Source organism: Procambarus clarkii, chromosome 27 (assembly GCF_040958095.1).
Source record: "Procambarus clarkii isolate CNS0578487 chromosome 27, FALCON_Pclarkii_2.0, whole genome shotgun sequence".
In the NCBI taxonomy this organism is placed as follows: domain Eukaryota; kingdom Metazoa; phylum Arthropoda; class Malacostraca; order Decapoda; family Cambaridae; genus Procambarus; species Procambarus clarkii.
In genome coordinates, this window is record NC_091176.1 from 1,429,655 (window position 1) to 1,449,116 (window position 19,462).

Below are 19,462 nucleotides of genomic sequence, written 5' to 3' on the forward strand. Positions count from 1 at the left end.
TAAAATCTTTCAATTTCAACATTGTGTTGATTTTGCTGGGAGAAGAGGATGGGTCCGGACCTCCACCAACGCCCCACTCATGTCCACTGGAACAGTCTTACGTGTTGTACTTCACTGCAGTTTCCTTCGAGACTAACGTAGTCCCTCTTCCATGAAAAGTGGTGACTAGCACTAACATATGACTTCTTCAACTGCATAACAAAGAATACGGTAACATAGGAAAACAACGTATTAACACAACATATTAAAACAACGTTAACAACGTAGGAAAACTGAAGGCCTTGCATGGAGAATTACAGTAGTGTTACAGATAAATTCAAGTGATTACCAGACATGAGTGAAAACTCGTTACTGAAACCAACGTCTGCATGACGATCGCTGTCGAACAGTAACCCCTTGTCGCCCGGCTGTAGCCTCATCCAATTTCTTTTTATCGACAAATACTGCTATAGAGTTAACCTTTTAATGTTGCTGCCTCATTCTAAACTGTCGCTGCTTTTCGGGTCTGCACCCGTAGGCAGACCCGAAACTGTTCGGCCCTGCATACGGGTGTCAGATAAACTAATTGGTTGGAGCATCGAGCACATGGAGAGTTGCGGAGCGAACGTTCTTTCATTATGATGTTAAACCAAAGAGTGCCAATCCTCAGCCCAGTCGCTGACGCGACGATTGCAGGTCATCTCTCGTTGTCTACAACAGGTCTCACGTCCTGGGAAGGGATGACAACGGAAATAACGTCAGACTGTCGAGCGCCATCTTGTATGTCCTGAATTATTCACTAAAATTTAGATTAGATAAACCTCATTACAAAAAAATAGATATCTTGGCATAATGCATATGTACACTTGTAATCCCTCATGTTGTGAGTGTATATAACTCAAAGAAAGCTGAATAAAGTTACTTTGGACTGCGACATCGTAATACTAGCTCACCGAAAACAGATATTGCTTAGCTTCAAACTTAGGTACAGTATGTCTGTATTTTTGCACCTACCATATACTATCTGAAGTATATACGAAGCTTAAGTCAAGACCTAGTTATGTGATACTAAAACCGCTATTTCGCAGGATAGTCATGCAGGGGCCGTGTGATCAGTTGCCTGCGATGACAAATCTTGGGTGGATTATGAAAACATCCTCAAGATCACGGGGATGTATAAAGTAACTGCAAAGTTTCAGGTAAATCAAACCGGCACATCTGAAGCAAAACGACTAACCATTCAATAATGCAGTGTGTAACTCATTAAGCTCATGACCCAGTTTCTGCTCACAGAGTTTACACACAAACTATTCAGGCTTGAGAAATTCGTCACTCACAGCCTACCACGGGTACTGATTGCCCAACCTGATCTTGGCAACTATTATGTTGCATTGTCTGCTGGATGTTTGGTGCTTCCCACATAAACAGGTATCAGAGCTAAACAAATTATAACTTTATACTGGTGCTTTTAGTGCGTTTGTTTTCCTTTATCGCCAATATGATGGGTATGAGGTTCAATAATAAACCGTTTAAACAGCCTAGTCAAAGATAAGAAAGAAAACAAGGGACGCGACCTTGGAAGCTCTCTACAACTAGGCTTCTATGTCGCTTCTCACCTTATATATATAATAAACAACGCAGCGCTCCTGTGTGAGTTTTCACCACGTAAACAGTGCACGGGGTTCCCTGCACCACGACACCACCCGTCAGTCTCTCTCCCGCGGGATAACCATCCGGACCTGCAGGCAGTGCTGCTCCTCCTCTTTTCATTTAGAGTGCAAAACGCGTTTCTCTGGACCTGTGTTTACAAAGTGTATTATCTTGTTCATACCCTAACTGATACTTTGAGCTCACGTCACAGCGAGAGATGCTTCTCTTTTATTATTGTAAACTGTGAACAAACAGGTGTAATTTAGTGTGAACACAATGGAGGGGAAACAAAGTTTTTTGCTTTGTGCAGTTACTACAGTGTTATTGACCTGTGTTCCTGAGACAGTGATGACAGATTTTGTCACTAAGAACATGTCAGATCCTCTGTCTAGCTTCTTCATCAGGCAGGAAGCCGCCCTCAGGAAACTGGATGACCTCATCGCTATGGTCAGTAAGGCGGATCAGCTCGAGACCAGGCTTGACCAAATGACCAACCTTCTTAAGGGTCAAGAGGACAAAAACTCTGCGTTAGAGAGTAAGTTAGAAGCCATGGAAACCAAACACGAGGCACTCCTGGGGAAAGTCGAGGGAAAGATTGATGCCAAGCTATTTGAAATACAGAGCAACGTGGAAGAAACCATAAGTAAAATAGAGAGTAAGATTGAAGCAAAGTTAGAAGAAATGGAACACAATTTGCAAGTGAAACTGACTGAAAATAACATCAGGTTGGACTCAGTAGTAGGGAATATAAATAAACTGAACGTCACTATTCACATGATAGGGGCAAGTGTGAGCCAAGTAGAGGCGCGTTTAGATGACGTCTCCAGCTACAGTCAAGGCGAGTGTCAGGAAGCTGTGGCTCTGATGGTCAATGACAGTAACACCACCAAACAAATCGTGGAAGACTCCATTCTTAATTTAACCATGGCTACTGGGATGGCCCTTGAGGACATGAAGAGCTACGTTCAAAATGTGGTGGAGGGTGCGGTCAACAGTAGTCAGCCTCAGTGCGACACTCAAGTGGTCCTCGATTGTCAAAGGTCGTTATCTCGCCTCGAGGAGCTTGTAGCACCCAGCGCCAACGTCACCAAGCACCTCATCGCTGCTGTTTTCAACCGCATCAGAGTGTCTAACTTAGCCATGGACAAGCGCTTGGGGGCTCTTCTTCACACTTCATCTATCCGCCAACGCGTCCTACAAGACACCCTTCTGGCGGCCATCACCTCAGTGGACACCCTGGTCAGGACGCAGATGCTGGACCTGTACAGGAAGATCGAGTCCAGCATGGGAGGACTTGAAGATTTGGTAGCTACCTCTGCCAATCGCCACGTCAAGGAGATAGCCACACAGTTCCTGGATACCGCCAACTACTCATTCATTGAACTGTCCTCTTCAACTGCAGCCCAGATAGATCTCCTTCTCCAAACCCAAGCCAACACCACCCACGCCATCGACGTCGGCCTCAGCCAGCTACAGGAGCTCCATAACATTACCATGACGCAACTAGCTGGTGGTGCCTTCTGCATGATGTCGGTGAGCCAGAGGAAGTTAAATTTAGCAAGGAAGTGTTAGATGACTGTAAAAGGCCTCACTTAACATAAACGGAAATTCCTTCGTGCAGAACATGCTCCATGCACAGCACACTGTCAGGACAAAATCCCAGTCTTGCAACACGGGGGGACTCTCGCATACACTATCATAACCTTCTACACATCTTCACTGTGATACCCACAAGCATACACTTCAACTTACATATGTAAGGAATGTATATAAAGCCTCGATACATAAATCTGTATCCAAGTGTTATTATACTTTAGTTAACACCACCGACTATTTCTCATTAACTGCCGGGTAAGTTAAGAAATCAAATAGGTTCGACTTGGTAGACTTGAAAAATTGGGCTGCGAGTAAGCACGAATCTAAAGAAGTAATCAGAATGACTTCAAGTACTGTTTATATTTTGCTGCTGATACAACGGTTACTGTATTATTGACAATAATGTTATTGTAATAATAATATTTAAAATAATAGGTGCAATACTTTATATACAAACATTTGCTGGAAATCATACGTTGTGTGAAGATGTGTCGCGACAAGGGTCAATCTACACCGCGCAGCGTCACCCCTGGCACATGAGCGTCACCCCTGGCACATGAGCGTCACCCCTAGCACATGAGCGTCACCCCTGGCTCATGAGCGTCACCCCTGGCTCATGAGCGTCACCCCTGGCACATGAGCGTCACCCCTGGCACATGAGCGTCACCCCTGGCACATGAGCGTCACCCCTGGCCCATGAGCGTCACCCCTAGCACATGAGCGTCACCCCTGGCCCATGAGCGTCACCCCTGGCACATGAGCGTCACCCCTGGCACATGAGCGTCACCCCTAGCACATGAGCGTCATCCCTGGCCCATGAACGTCACCCCTGGCACATGAGCGTCACCCCTGGCCCATGAGCGTCACCCCTGGCACATGAGCGTCGCCCCTGGCCCATGAGCGTCACCCCTGGCTCATGAGCGTCACCCCTGGCACATGAGCGTCACCCCTAGCACATGAGCGTCACCCCTGGCACATGAGCGTCACCTCTAGCACATGAGCGTCACCCCTGGCCCATGAGCGTCACCCCTGGCACATGAGCGTCACCCCTGGCACATGAGCGTCACCCCTGGCCCATGAGCGTCACCCCTGGCACATGAGCGTCACCCCTGGCACATGAGCGTCACCCCCGGCCCATGAGCGTCACCCCTGGCCCATGAGCGTCACCCCTGGCCCATGAGCATCACCCCTGGCCCATGAGCGTCAGCCCCGGCCCATGAGCGTCACCCCTGGCCCATGAGCGTCACCCCTGGCTCATGAGCGTCACCCCTGGCACAGGAGCGTCACCCCTGGCTCATGAGCGTCACCCCTGGCACATGAGCGTCACCCCTGGCACATGAGCGTCACCCCTGGCTCTTGATCGCCACCCCTGGCTCATGAGCGTCAGCCCCGGCCCATGAGCGTCACCCCTGGCCCATGAGCGTCACCCCTGGCTCATGAGCGTCACCCCTGGCCCATGAGCGTCACCCCTGGCCCATGAGCGTCACCCCTGGCCCATGAGCGTCACCCCTGGCTCATGAGCGTCACCCCTGGCTCATGAGCGTCACCCCTGGCTCATGAGCGTCACCCCTGGCACATGAGCGTCACCCCTGGCTCATGAGCGTCACCCCTGGCACATGAGCGTCACCCCTGGCTCATGATCGCCACCCCTGGCTCATGAGCGTCACCCCTGGCTCATGAGCGTCACCCCTGGCTCATGAGCGTCACCCCTGGCTCATGAGCGTCACCCCTGGCTCATGAGCGTCACCCCTGGCTCATGAGCGTCACCCCTGGCCCATGAGCGCCACCCCTGGCCCATGAGCGTCACCCCTGGCACAGCAGCGTCACCCCTGGCACAGGAGCGTCACCCCTGGCTCATGAGCGTCACCCCTGGCTCATGATCGCCACCCCTGGCCCATGAGCGTCACCCCTGGCTCATGATCGCCACCCCTGGCCCATGATCGCCACCCCTGGCACAGGAGCGTCACCCCTCTCACAGGAGCGTCACCCCCGGCCCATGAGCGTCACCCCTGGCACAGGAGCGTCACCCCTGGCCCATGAGCGTCACCCCTGGCCCATGAGCGTCACCCCTGGCACAGGAGCGTCACCCCTGGCACAGGAGCGTCACCCCTGGCACAGGAGCGTCACCCCTGGCTCATGAGTCACCCCTGGCTCATGAGTCACCCCTGGCCCACTATGAGCGTCACCCCTAGCTCATGATCGCTACCCCTGGCTCATGATCGCCATCCCTGGCCCATAAAGAGCCACCCCTGGCTCATGAGCGTCACCCCCGGCCCATGAGCGTCACCCCCGGCCCATGAGCGCCACCCCGGGCTCATGAGCGTCACTCCCGGCCCATGAGCGCCCCACCCGTGGCCACCCGCAAAACACAGGAGGGAGGAAAATCTTAATTTGGTCTCAGATGCCGTCCTACCACGATAAATTTACCTGATGATGAAATAATTATTCCATTGGTATTCTGCAGCAGATTTGATTTATTTTAATTATTATATAAAAGTATTTACGCTAATAAAGTATCAAATTAATTAGTACATGAAAAATGCTTGCAACAAATGATGATCTTCGTTGTCCTGTATTATGAGCAAATTATAGGTTTGCATTTCAAAATTCATTATCATCTGTAGATACATGCAGAACGAAATTATTTCGGGACACGTGAAACCTTCACCAGATCAGCCGACCTTCGCATGTTTGTGTAACATGAAATGTGAGAGGAAGCACAAGCAACTCTGCCTGAGAGTGTACCAAACACTACTGCCTCAGTATCTTGCCCAGGAGAGAGAGGGCACAACATTTATTTAGCTTTTGTATGAGATCAACAGCCTACTGAAATCTAACGTTCGCCTTTCCAGTTGTTTTTATACCTGAGCAACAGTACAAGGCAAGATTACTGGAGCTCATTCGATAATAAAATGATAACGTTCTTTCCTTACTGTGCTACAAAACCTCCCTGGCCTTGTGCCTTCTTTTGATAATTACTTAGTTCTTTCCTTAGTAACTAGGAGGGTAGATCATGTAGGACGAGGTCACCAGCAGGTTGACCTCGTCCGTAAGGAAACGACTGGCAGTGGGCTAGGAGCGGTCATTGGCTGTAATAATTGAGGGTGGCCATTGTGATAATGTTCATTACCATAGACATCGCAGCCTCGTCACGTCCAGTTCAGTAACTGAAAACTGTAAACTTGACACTTGGGGCTGTATTATGTACCTTACACCAGATATTAAAATATATACATCTGCCTTCACACTGATACCACGTAGTTCAATTTGAACTGATTAGGGAAGAAAAGATCAGACATATTCCTGTATGTTTTGTTAGTGACCAGATTGCACAATTATAGGATAACAAATACAATTTGAGAAACATCTACACGAACTTCTACCACTTATTTGAGTTGTATCTAAAATAATCCACAATGCTTTCCTTGCTGGCTATTTGTTGTTAGTGACTTATTTATTATTTCAAGGATGTGTAACGTCCGCTGACATTGTACACAAGCCCGAGATGGGTCGTGGAGCACCCCGAGAAGGTGCGGCAGCCTCTCCTGTTTACCCCATAATTACATATACTGTAATGGGAGTAAAACCCCCCATCATCCTGTTTAGATAGCTATGTATCTATGTGGACGATTGTACTTATATTGACGTATCGGGCATAAGTACCAAAATACGATAGTACCAAATAGAATTTGGTACTATTCAATTTATGTCTGAAAAAAAATAAGGCTAAAAACAAAACTTAAATAATCCTAAGCCTACTATATCACATATTGTGTGCGCTATATACACACAATATGTGATATAGTAGTAATAGTATACAATTCACTGTGTGAATTATATATACACTATATTAAGCCTCAGATTGCGTGTATTAAGCCTAGGAAGGAGAGGTTACGTTACGTTTTATTATCAACATAAACACAAAACTTGTTCAGTTTTCCAAATTCTATACTTTCTTATATATAAATTATATATGTACTATATAACTGTATGTCAATATATGTACGACGTGCACATGTTACAATAAGTAGTAACTAAACAGGAGGATGGGTTGGAATAACAGCATAGAGCAGAGGAGCGTACAATTATATATGAAATACCTGCAGCCATTACTTTTAAATTTTGCCCCGAAGGGCGAGTTTATTGGGCAGCGTCACTCATCCTGTGAGTGGACACACCGCCATAGTGACAGTATTGGGCAGCGTCACTCATCCTGTGAGTGGACACACCGCCATAGTGACAGTATTGGGCAGCGTCACTCATCCTGTGAGTGGACACACCGCCATAGTGACAGTATTGGGCAGCGCCACTCATCCTGTGAGTGGACACACCGCCATAGTGACAGTATTGGGCAGCGCCACTCATCCTGTGAGTGGACACACCGCCATAGTGACAGTATTGGGCAGCGCCACTCATCCTGTGAGTGGACACACCGCCATAGTGACAGTATTGGGCAGCGCCACTCATCCTGTGAGTGGACACACCGCCATAGTGACAGTATTGGGCAGCGTCACTCATCTTGTGAGTGGACACACCGCCATAGTGACAGTATTGGGCAGCGCCACTCATCCTGTGAGTGGACACACCGCCATAGTGACAGTATTGGGCAGCACCACTCATCCTGTGAGTGGACACACCGCCATAGTGACAGTATTGGGCAGCGCCACTCATCCTGTGAGTGGACACACCGCCATAGTGACAGTATTGGGCAGCGCCACTCATCTTGTGAGTGGACACACCGCCATAGTGACAGTATTGGGCAGCGCCACTCATCCTGTGAGTGGACACACCGCCATAGTGACAGTATTGGGCAGCGCCACTCATCTTGTGAGTGGACACACCGCCATAGTGACAGTATTGGGCAGCGCCACTCATCCTGTGAGTGGACACACCGCCATAGTGACAGTATTGGGCAGCGCCACTCATCTTGTGAGTGGACACACCGCCATAGTGACAGTATTGGGCAGCGCCACTCATCCTGTGAGTGGACACACCGCCATAGTGACAGTATTGGGCAGCGCCACTCATCTTGTGAGTGGACATACCGCCATAGTGACAGTATTGGGCAGCGTCACTCATCCTGTGAGTGGACACACCGCCATAGTGACAGTATTGGGCAGCGCCACTCATCCTGTGAGTGGACACACCGCCATAGTGACAGTATTGGGCAGCGTCACTCATCCTGTGAGTGGACACACCGCCATAGTGACAGTATTGGGCAGCGCCACTCATCCTGTGAGTGGACACACCGCCATAGTGACAGTATTGGGCAGCGCCACTCATCCTGTGAGTGGACACACCGCCATAGTGACAGTATTGGGCAGCGCCACTCATCTTGTGAGTGGACACACCGCCATAGTGACAGTATTGGGCAGCGCCACTCATCTTGTGAGTGGACACACCGCCATAGTGACAGTATTGGGCAGCGCCACTCATCCTGTGAGTGGACACACCGCCATAGTGACAGTATTGGGCAGCGTCACTCATCTTGTGAGTGGACACACCGCCATAGTGACAGTATTGGGCAGCGTCACTCATCCTGTGAGTGAACACACCGCCATAGTGACAGTATTGGGCAGCGTCACTCATCTTGTGAGTGGACATACCGCCATAGTGACAGTATTGGGCAGCGTCATCCTGTGAGTGGACACACCGCCATAGTGACAGTATTGGGCAGCGCCACTCATCCTGTGAGTGGACACACCGCCATAGTGACAGTATTGGGCAGCGCCACTCATCCTGTGAGTGGACACACCGCCATAGTGACAGTATTGGGCAGCGCCACTCATCCTGTGAGTGGACACACCTCCATAGTGACAGTATTGGGCAGCGTCACTCATCTTGTGAGTGGACACACCGCCATAGTCACAGTATTGGGCAGCGTCACTCATCCTGTGAGTGAACACACCGCCATAGTGACAGTATTGGGCAGCGTCACTCATCTTGTGAGTGGACATACCGCCATAGTGACAGTATTGGGCAGCGTCATCCTGTGAGTGGACACACCGCCATAGTGACAGTATTGGGCAGCGCCACTCATCTTGTGAGTGGACACACCTCCATAGTGACAGTATTGGGCAGCGTCACTCATCCTGTGAGTGAACACACCGCCATAGTGACAGTATTGGGCAGCGCCACTCATCCTGTGAGTGGACACACCGCCATAGTGACAGTATTGGGCAGTGCCACTCATCTTGTGAGTAGACACACCGCCATAGCAGCATGTACAACACTCCCCAATAGGAAGAAAACCCGCTGGGTTGTTCATCCTGTCACTTGTACCCAGACACAGCTGGGACTTGCTTAACTGTCTCAAGTGAACAGCTCCTCAAACAAGAAGATTAACATCAGCAAACCCTTAAAATCTTACGTTATCTTACGGGTGCAAAATGGGGGAATCTTTTAAGAACAGAATCAATATTTGATAAATAGTGTTTTCCTAACTCAAACAATGTGGGGTTCATTATTCTACACATATTTCTAATGTCTCTCAGGTGTTCACATTCACGTAGATAGTGGTCAAGGGGGTGTCCGTCACTCTCATCACAAATTCTGCAACTTCGCTGATCAACTGTTGTTTCCATTCCAAATCTCCATGGATATTTGTATCTAAGACGGATTCTCGCTATTACTGATTCTCTCCCTCGTCGTCCTCCTCTTCGGCCATAATGACTGGGATTGCCAGCTGCAACCATGTTGTACCATCGTACAGATTCACTGGTTTGTGCTTCTATCCTCCTTTCCTCAGTTACCTTGTCACGGTGATGTTGCCTGATAATACCTCTAATTTGTAGTAGAGTCTTGGGTATGAAGTATTCAATATGGTCTCCTTCAGCGCCTTCAGCAGCCAGCACATCTGCTCGTTCATTCCCACATATTCCAACATGGGAGGGGATCCACAGAAACTTGATGACTCTTCCCTGATTGGTAAGTACTCTCACAGCTCTCTTAATTTCAGCGACTATTGCAAGATTTTCTGCCCGATTTTACTTAGGCTTTGTAGTACTACTTTTGAATAAGTGCAAATCACTGCACCATTAGTGTTCCGTTCAAGAAACCTTAACGCCATAACAATCGCAGTTAGCTCTGCTTGAGTTGAAGAGGCATAGTTCTCAATACGTGCTTTTTCTTCACTTCTGCGTTGGAAAGTACTACTCTACTTTCATTGTAATGTTAATCGCTTTTGAATTCTTTTAAGAATTATTAGACAAAACTAAATACGTACGTTATGTAATGCGTTACGTCAGATTAATGCTGCAGTTGTTGTAGAACTAATGCTCTATTTTGTTCTATCAAAGCTTTCCTTGTATATCTTGAGGTTATCTTGCGATGATTTCGGGACCTTAGTGTCCCCGAGGCCCGGTCCTCGTCCAGGCCTCCACCCCCAGGAAGCAGCCCGTGACAGCTGACTAACATCCAGGTACCTATTTTACTGCTAGGTAATTGGGGCATAGGGTGAAAGAAACTCTGCCCAATGTTTCTCGCCGGCGCCCGGGATCGAACCCGGGACTACAGGATCACAAGACCAGCGTGCTGTCCGCTCGGCTCCCTATGTATACACATAGGGAGAAACAATGGGCAGAGTTTCTTTCACCCTATGCCCCTGTAAACACCCAGGTACCTAGCAGTAAAATAGGTACCTGGGTGTTAGTCAGCTGTCATGGGCTGCTTCCTGGGGGTGGAGGCCTGGTCGAGGACCGGGCCTCGGGGACACTAAAGCCCCGAAATCATCTCAAGATAACATAGATAAGGTGTGGAAGGTTACAGATGAAGGTGAAGGTGGAACCATCACGAGGTTACACCCACCACAATACACAGACCTTACATATAGAAGACCAAAAATCTTCACTGCAACACAAACACATAAGCAACAAATTATTCACATGCTTTCACAATGATGACCAAAATACACACCAGAAGATGGAGAACCGACGACGTTTCGGTCCGTCCTGAACCATGATATTGGTCCAGGATGGACCGAAACGTCGTCGTCTCTTCATCTTTTATTGTGTGATTTGGTCATCATATCTTCAGCCTCGTTATTGTGACTCATCGTCTCCATACTTCCGCAATTTTGTCCTTACAATTTCTCGTAGAAAAAAATACAATAATGTCTGCATATTTTAGATTTTTTTAATACTGTATAAAATTTACACATAGAAGTCCTCAGTAATCAACAAGGGGGGGGGGGGGGGTGAGTTACACCATATTTAAAACCGAAATACATGTTGATATATCGATATATACATTGAGCAGTGTATAATTGATATACTCTCCCAACCCGCCCGTGAATCCTATTACTAGTGAAAACATTGCTCGTTTCCCGCCATTAGGAGCCGCCTTTGTCAACAATATAACTGCCTACAACGTATATATTGCGATCAGACCCTGTGTTTTATAAACAAATATTATACATAAATTGTATATATAAAATTTATATATACAATTAATGCTATATTATATACAATTAATGCAAATTAAATGCAAAATTTCAGCGATTTTTTTTTTTAGGAGTTGATGGGTTTAAGGTGTATGAACCTATGGAGTGTTTGTTATTATGGCCACCAGAGTGCCTTAGTGATCAACTGACCCGTCAACAAAATGTAATGTTAAAGTAAACTGCGAGCGCGTGTACACCGAGAAGCAAGGTATACATCTCGCTGTATACGACATCCATACACGAAACCTAGCATTAGTATTTTTAAATGTCAGCGCAAATATTGCAGCTTTCTGAGGCTAGAACACCATTTTTTTTGGCGTTCCTGCATGCTGTTGGTGTGGTACCTTGTTTATGCCTGGCAAGGAATTGTTTACATTGTGTTCAAGTGGCCAGTGATGGCGTCCACTGCACCCAGCCTCGTGTTACATGCAACCTCTTCCAGGAGCAGCTGTCCTTGAACACACTGGATATTACTCACCTATTTGAGTGTTGACAAACATTGTTACCTATTTCAGTATATCATCTATATACTTTACGGACAGTATGGTGTGTGTGTGTGTGTGTATTCGCCTAATTGTGCTTGCGGGAGTTGAGCTTTGGCTCTTTGGTCCCGCCTCTCTGCTGTCAATCAACTGGTGTACAGATTCCTGAGCCTACTGGGCTTTATCATATCTACATTTGAATCTGTGTATGGAGTCAGCCTCCACCACATCTCTGCCTAATGCATTCCATTTAGTAACTACTCTGACACTGAAAAAATTCTTTCTAACGTCTCTGTTGCTCATCTGGGTACTAAGTTTCCACCTGATTCCCCTTGTTCGTGTCCCTCCCGTGCTGAAGAGTTTGTCTTTGTCCACCCTGTCAATTCCCCTGAGAATTTTGTAGGTGGTTATCATGTCTCCCCTTACTCTTCTGTTTTCCAGGGATGAGAGGATCAGCTCCTTTAGCCTTTCCTCGTAGCTCATTCCTCTCAGTTCCGGGACGAGCCTGGTGGCATACCGCTGGATCTTCTCTAACTTTGTCTTGTGTTTAACTAGGTATGGACTCCAGGCTGGAGCTGCATACTCCAGGATTGGTTTTACATAAGTGGTATACAGGGTCCTGAACGATTCCTTACACAAGTTTCTAAAGGCAGTTCTTATGTTGGCCAGTCTAGCATATGCCGCTGATGATATTCTTTTGATGTGGGCCTCTGGGGACAGGTTCGGTGTGATATCGACCCCCAGATCCTTCTCTCTATTTGACTCTTGCAGGATTTCACCTCTCAGATGATACCTTGTGTTCAGCCTCCTGCTCCCTTCGCCTAATTTCATTACCTTACACTTTCCTGAGTTAAACTTTAACAGTCATTTTCTAGACCATTCCTCCAGGGGAATGGAGTAGGGGAGTAGGGGTAGGGGAGCCGGTCGGCCGAGCGGACAGCACGCTGGACTTGTGATCCTGTGGTCCTGGGTTCGATCCCAGGCGCCGGCGAGAAACAATGGGCAGAGTTTCTTTCACCCTATGCCCCTGTTACCTAGCAGTAAAATAGGTACCTGGGTGTTAGTCAGCTGTCACGGGCTGCTTCCTGGGGGTGGAGGCCTGGTCGAGGACCGGGCCGCGGGGACACTAAAGCCCCGAAATCATCTCAAGATAACCTCAAGGTAACCTCCAGTTTGTCCAGGTCATCCTATAGTCTCTGTCTATCTTCATCCGTCTTGATTCTTCTCAGAATTTTTGCATCATCAGCAAACATTGAGAGGAACGAGTCTATACCCTCTGGAAGATCGTTTACATATATTAGAAACAGGATGGGTCCAAGTACTGAGCCCTGTGGGACTCCGCTGGTGACATCTCGCCACTCTGATGTCTTCCCCCTCACCGTTACTCGCTGTTTCCTGTTGCTTAAGTACTCCCTTATCCACTGGAGCACCTTACCTTTTACTCCTGCCTGATGCTCTAACTTTTTTAACAGCCTTTTATGGGGTACTGTGTCAAAGGCTTTTTGTCAGTCCAGGAAAATGCAGTCGGCCCACCATTCTCTTTCCTGCTTAATTTTTGTTGCCTGGTCATAGAATTCTATTAAACCTGTGAGGCACAATTTACCATCCCTGAACCCATGTTGGTGGTGTGTTACAAAGGTTATTTCCCTCCAGATGCTCTACGAGCTTTCTCCTCACGATCTTCTCCGTCACCATGCATGGTATACAAGTTAGGGAAACTGGCCTGTAGTTCACTGCCTCTTGCCTGTCACCCTTCTTGTATATTGGGACTACGTTAACTGTCTTCCAACTTTCTGGTAAGTCTCCTGTTTCCTGTGACCTGTTATACACCATAGAGAATGGCACACTTAGTGCTTCTGCACCTTCCTTTAGTATCCATGGTGAGATTCTGTCAGGCCCGATAGCCTTTGTAACATCCAGCTCCAGCAGACACCTTTTGACTTCATCACTGGTGAAGTCAAATTCCTCCAAGGTTGCTTGGCTTGCCGCCGCCTCATTTAGTGCAGGGGCTTCTTGTTCTTTTGTGAAAACCTCCTGGAATCTCTTGTTGAGTTCTTCACACACCTTGTCATTCTCTGTGTATCTGTTCTCCCCTTTTCTCAGTTCCTTCACTGCTGTTTTCCTCCTGATATAGCTGTGGAGCAGCTTTGGTTGGGTCTTGGCTTTACTCGCAATGTCATTTTCATGCTGTCTCTCTGCTCCCCTCCTCACTCTGAGGTACTCATTTCTGGCCCTCTGGTATCTCTCCCTGCTCTCCGGTGTTCTGTTATTTCTGTAGTTTCTCCATGTTCTTTTACTCAGTTGCTTTGCTACCTTACATTCCTGGTTGAACCATGGGTTTTTCAGTTTTTTTCGTTTTTCTCCTTTTGGACCAGGATAAACCTGTCTGCAGCTTCCTGGCACTTCTGGGTGACAAAATCCATCATGTCCTGCACATTCTTGTCTCTAAGTTCTGTTTCTCACGGTATTCCCCTGAGGAAGTTCCTCATCTCGTCAAATTTTCCTCTTCGATAATTTAGTCTTTTCCCCCTCCGATCCCATCCTTGGGTAGGTTATCCCTACCTCCACCAAGTACTCAAAAATCAGTACACTGTGGTCACTCATTCCTATGGGTGCTTCAACTTTGACTTCCCTTATTTCTGACTCACTCAGGGTGAATATCAAGTCGAGTCTAGCTGGTTCATCATTGCCTCTCACTCTTGTGGGTTCCTTGACATGCTGGGTCAGAAAGTTCCTTGTTGCCACTTCCAAGAGTTTAGCTCTCCGCGTATCTGTACCACCATGTGGGTCCCCATTCTTCCAGTCTATCTTTCCATGGTTGAAATCGCCCACGATTAAGAGTCTTGAGCCATTCCTGCAGGCAACTGAAGCTGCTCTCTCTATTATATTAATGGTTACTATGTTGTTCCTATCAAACTCCTGTCTAGGTTTTTGTCATTTAGGGAAGGGTTGTAAATGACTGCCACTATTATCTTAGGTCCACCCATTGTTATAGCTCCTGTTATGTAATCTCTGAACCTGTCACAGTCCGGAATTTCCATCTCATCAAAACTCCAGTCCTTCCTTATCAGCAGGGCCACTCCTCCACCTCCTCTCTTTCCTTACTATATAGTAGTCCTTTGGAAACACAGCATCTGTTATGACTCCTGACAATTTTGTTTCCGTGAGTCCTATTACATCAGGGTTTTCTTCTTGCGCCCTTTCTGCCAGTTCACTTGCTTTATTGGTAATCCCATCAATGTTTGAGTACATTACCTTGAAACTCACTTTTTTATATCCAATTTCACCCTCACTCCCCACAAGTGTAGGAAGTTGTTCCATCGTCATTGCTACTTGTGTGTGTGTGTGTGTGTGTGTGTGTGTGTGTGTGTGTGTGTGTGATATTTTTTAATGTTCGCAGGACTGAGTTTTAGCTCCTTGGCTAGCCTGTCCAACAGTCCCCAATAAGGCATGCAAAAGCCTTTACATGCTTACTTGGGGGTACTCAGCTCCAACGCTCTCAGTATATGGGTAGGAAGACATCTCTTTCAATGTGGCTGTCAATGCACGAACAGTAATGCTACCTTAATGATCACATTAATATGTCACATATATCTATATATTTTCTTATTTGATTGTTGCCGCCGGAGGCAGCTAGTTTATTGTGTACCCCATACCCATCCTGTGAACGGTAGCGCAAAAAGCATTACAGAGGGCACAAAAGGTCTTTATCAGACCTCATCTTAGATTATTACATAAACAATTTCATCTATCTTTCACACCTTATAGTTACAATGTCAGCTAGTTACAGAGAAAGTGCTATTTCAAGAGCTATACATTTACAGTACTTTCTTAGATGTTCGTCATCCTTCAATAGCCTTAAGCTAGAGGTGTACGACAGCTTACTGAAATCATTATTAGAAAGCGAGTAAGTAATTATCAAAGAAGGCACCAAGCCAGAAAGGCAATGTAGCACCATCTCAAATAGAAAAAGCCTTTAACCTTTCAATTACTTTTTTTTTTCTCCAGCATTCCTGTCTTTTTCAGTGGCATCTAACAACCTAGTGCAAGAAATCCTACTGATTACCTAGGTCAACAGGCAAGGGTACACGATCCCAGTTTTATACACTGCACCACCAAATGAGTCTCTCTTGCAGAACTAGCACCCCAACCACCATCATCTTATGCCCACAAAGAATCTAGCTGGGTTGACCCCATTGTAAACTGTGCGCCAGCAACATGCCTAGAAGCTGCAATAACACTACATAACTCTTTGAAAGGATTTCTTTGGAGGTGGCAAACAACTGCAGAGACGTCCATAGACTGAAAGCAAAGCTTCGGTAATGGGAGATTTCAACCATGTCGAAATCATCTATGAAACAATGTACCTAAGAGGAGACGATGAAACCTGGAGAGCACAGCTTGTAGAACTAGTTTAAAGGAACTTTCTGATGCAACATGTCAGGAAGGAAACAATTAGAAGGGGTGGAGGCCAACCAGCTAGGCTAGACATGGTCTTCACACAGAATGAGATGGACGTTGACAACATTGACTATTAAATGTCATTAGGAGCCAGTGACCACTGTGTTTTAGTCTTTGAACATATAGTGACAATGAAGACCATAAAAAGGTGCAACATGGGGGTAAATATAAGGCTAGCATACATAAGAGGAGAATACCAAAAAGTCAATAATTCCTGGGAAGGATAGAATGTGGAAGAGAACTCAAGAGGAAAATCAACACAGGACATGATGACTACATATCGGACAAACTCAAAGAAACTGAAGAAAGATTTATACCATCACTAAGGGTTGAGGGAAGCAAGACGAGCATTTGCCAATAGTTCAACAGGGTCTGGAAGCAAAAGAGGTATAGTATAGAGTATATATAGAAGGAAAGAGAGAGAACACAGAAGGAAATCACAATACATACAACGATGCCAAAAATGAGTAAAACAGAAACTAGGAGAGTGGCAGAGAAGCAGTACGAGAATGATATTACATATAAGGCTAAGTCTGAGCCAAAACTTACCAGTTATATCAGGAGGAAGATGACTGTGAATGAGCAGGTTATCAGACTTGACAAAAGGTAAGGAGGCACACTGAAAATGAGAGAAAATGCTAGGAGCCTCCCTTCACAACTTGGGGGGTTTAATTACATAGCCTACCAAATCGAAATTAATCGATTGGTAGAAATTTACTATTAATGGTTCGTCTACAAAAAGGTTAGTAATAATTAAATGAGTAACAGCTTAGCTGTATTGTAGGATGGTGCCTGGTGAACCAGACATGGACACGAAAGATCACACAAACTGATCCTCCTAGATTCTCCTGATCCCGATTCTCGTGGTCAGGCTATAGCGTCGTCACGTGTTGTACCAGGAAGCTTGCTGCTATTGTCTCCTTCCCTTCAGTTCCACCTGTCAAACAGTCAATAGTAATAAACTACCACCAATATATGACCGTCATATCAGAGGCAAAATATTATGGAGAATTCATTTAGTTAATTTAAGCTTACCCATTCCGGGTGGTTTGCTATGTATTCTAGCCGCTTGACATATTAAATATGGCCATAAATGTAGACTAATAATAGTTAAATGGATATAAAACACTTCCCAATTAACTAGTGAAGGCGAGCTGATGATATGAGATTTGCGTCCTACAACACTGACTAGCAGGAAATTTTCGTGTAGCTTATACGAGCGTGCTCGTAAGCAAGACTTTTGTTGATTTTAATGGCGTCACCTCCTCCCTCCCTCCCCGATCATGCGACGCGTCGAGATCGGTTCAATGTTCTGCCTTTTATTGACAATGCGAGGGAAACCTTTTCCCTCCTTTTTTTCCCCCAACAATTTTTCCGACAAAATTCCGGGGGAGAGAAACACGGGTGGGTCGTAGTTCATTGATTAGTACTGACGTGCACTGATACTTTCCCTCGAAATTATAAACTTAAGATTGGGTTAGTAATAGGGCTGTATGTCAGTAAGTATGTCCCATATTAGAGTTACAGGTTGGGGAAAACTAAGTGATTCCTCTATCCTGCTTACTTGGACATTTCTAGGTCTATTAATGATTAAAATATTGGTTGAATTTAATTCTACACTGCTGTGCAGCAGTCTGTTTTGGACGTGTATTTACTTCTAGAGGAATGTTCCTTTCTGGAGTTGCAGGTATATTTGAGATTTGAGTGACCTCATTTCCTGCTAATTCCAGGGGAACCAATTTTTATAGTGTCTTAAGAGTGGTTGTGCCTCGACTCTTCACCCTCGCTATTCTTAAAGACTCCCTGGTGATCCAGATGCACAGAAACGATTTTGCCTATAGGCCACTCTGAATGTGATCCGTCACTATTCACCAGGCCAATATCGCCTGGGTTTAAGTTAATTGTATTGTATGGGCTGCCTGCTCCATAGTAATACTCTCTCAGAGCAATTAGACACTCGAGTCCACACGTCATTCCACAGCCCCATCACCCTTGAGAGGTGTTTGTAACTCTGGATTAAGTCACTCCCTCTGACATATGAAGGATCTTCAGGTTCCTCATTCGTTAATGATAATAGAGGACTAAGAAGTCCCCCATACATCAAATGGGAGGGACTCAGTGGTTCTCGCTGCGCGATATCGTCAGAGAGGTAGGTCAGTGGTCGGTGGTTAACTCTAGCTTCTATTTCCATGACAACGGTTTGGAGTTCCTGTAGGTTAATTTTTTGGCAGTATAGGGCTTTCCTTAGACCATGCTTCAACATACCTACCATTCGTTTGTAGAACCCACCGTGCCACGGTGTTCTTGGAGGTACAAACTTCCAAGTGGCACTGTTTTTGCTTCAAGACTGCATGTACCTCTGGGTGATTCCATGTTTCTCGCAGACAAATCTTCCCTGCCACGAAGTTGGACCCATTGTCAGAAATCATCAACTTGGGGCAGGATCTACGGGCTGTAAACCTGCGGAATGCCTGTAAGAATGATTCAGCACTCATATCGTGAGTCAGTTCTAAGTGTACTCCTCTTGTGGCTGCACAAATGAAGAGGCAAATGTATGCTTTCACTGGAACCTTATCCTTGGTGCCTGTAAGTGTTAATGCTTCTGTGTAATCAAAGATGGTCTCAAAGAAACGAAGGTGAACAACTCGTTCTCTAGGGAGTGGTAGAGGTCCAGGATAAGGACACATCCGAGCGTCGTACCTCTGGCAGATTATACAAGATTTTATGATAGATTTTACAGTCTGAAGACCTTCAGGAAGCCAGAGCTGTTGTCTCAGGTCGGTAAGAGTACCTAATACTCCACCATGTAACGTGCCGTGTTTGTGTATGTGTAACACAATCAGTCGGCTGATAA

General features: G+C 46.4%; 1 protein-coding gene across 1 annotated transcript in view; it reads left to right on the top strand.

Moving 5' to 3' along the window:
* The first annotated feature begins 1,674 nt into the window (after positions 1 to 1,674).
* Positions 1,675 to 19,462, top strand: part of LOC123762711 (putative leucine-rich repeat-containing protein DDB_G0290503) — a 35,088-nt gene continuing 17,300 nt past the window's right edge. The window contains exon 1 of the mRNA XM_045749418.2: positions 1,675 to 3,162. Coding sequence (XP_045605374.2) covers positions 1,906 to 3,162 — 1,257 coding nt within the window. The 5' untranslated portion in view covers positions 1,675 to 1,905. The remainder of the gene's footprint in view (positions 3,163 to 19,462) is intronic.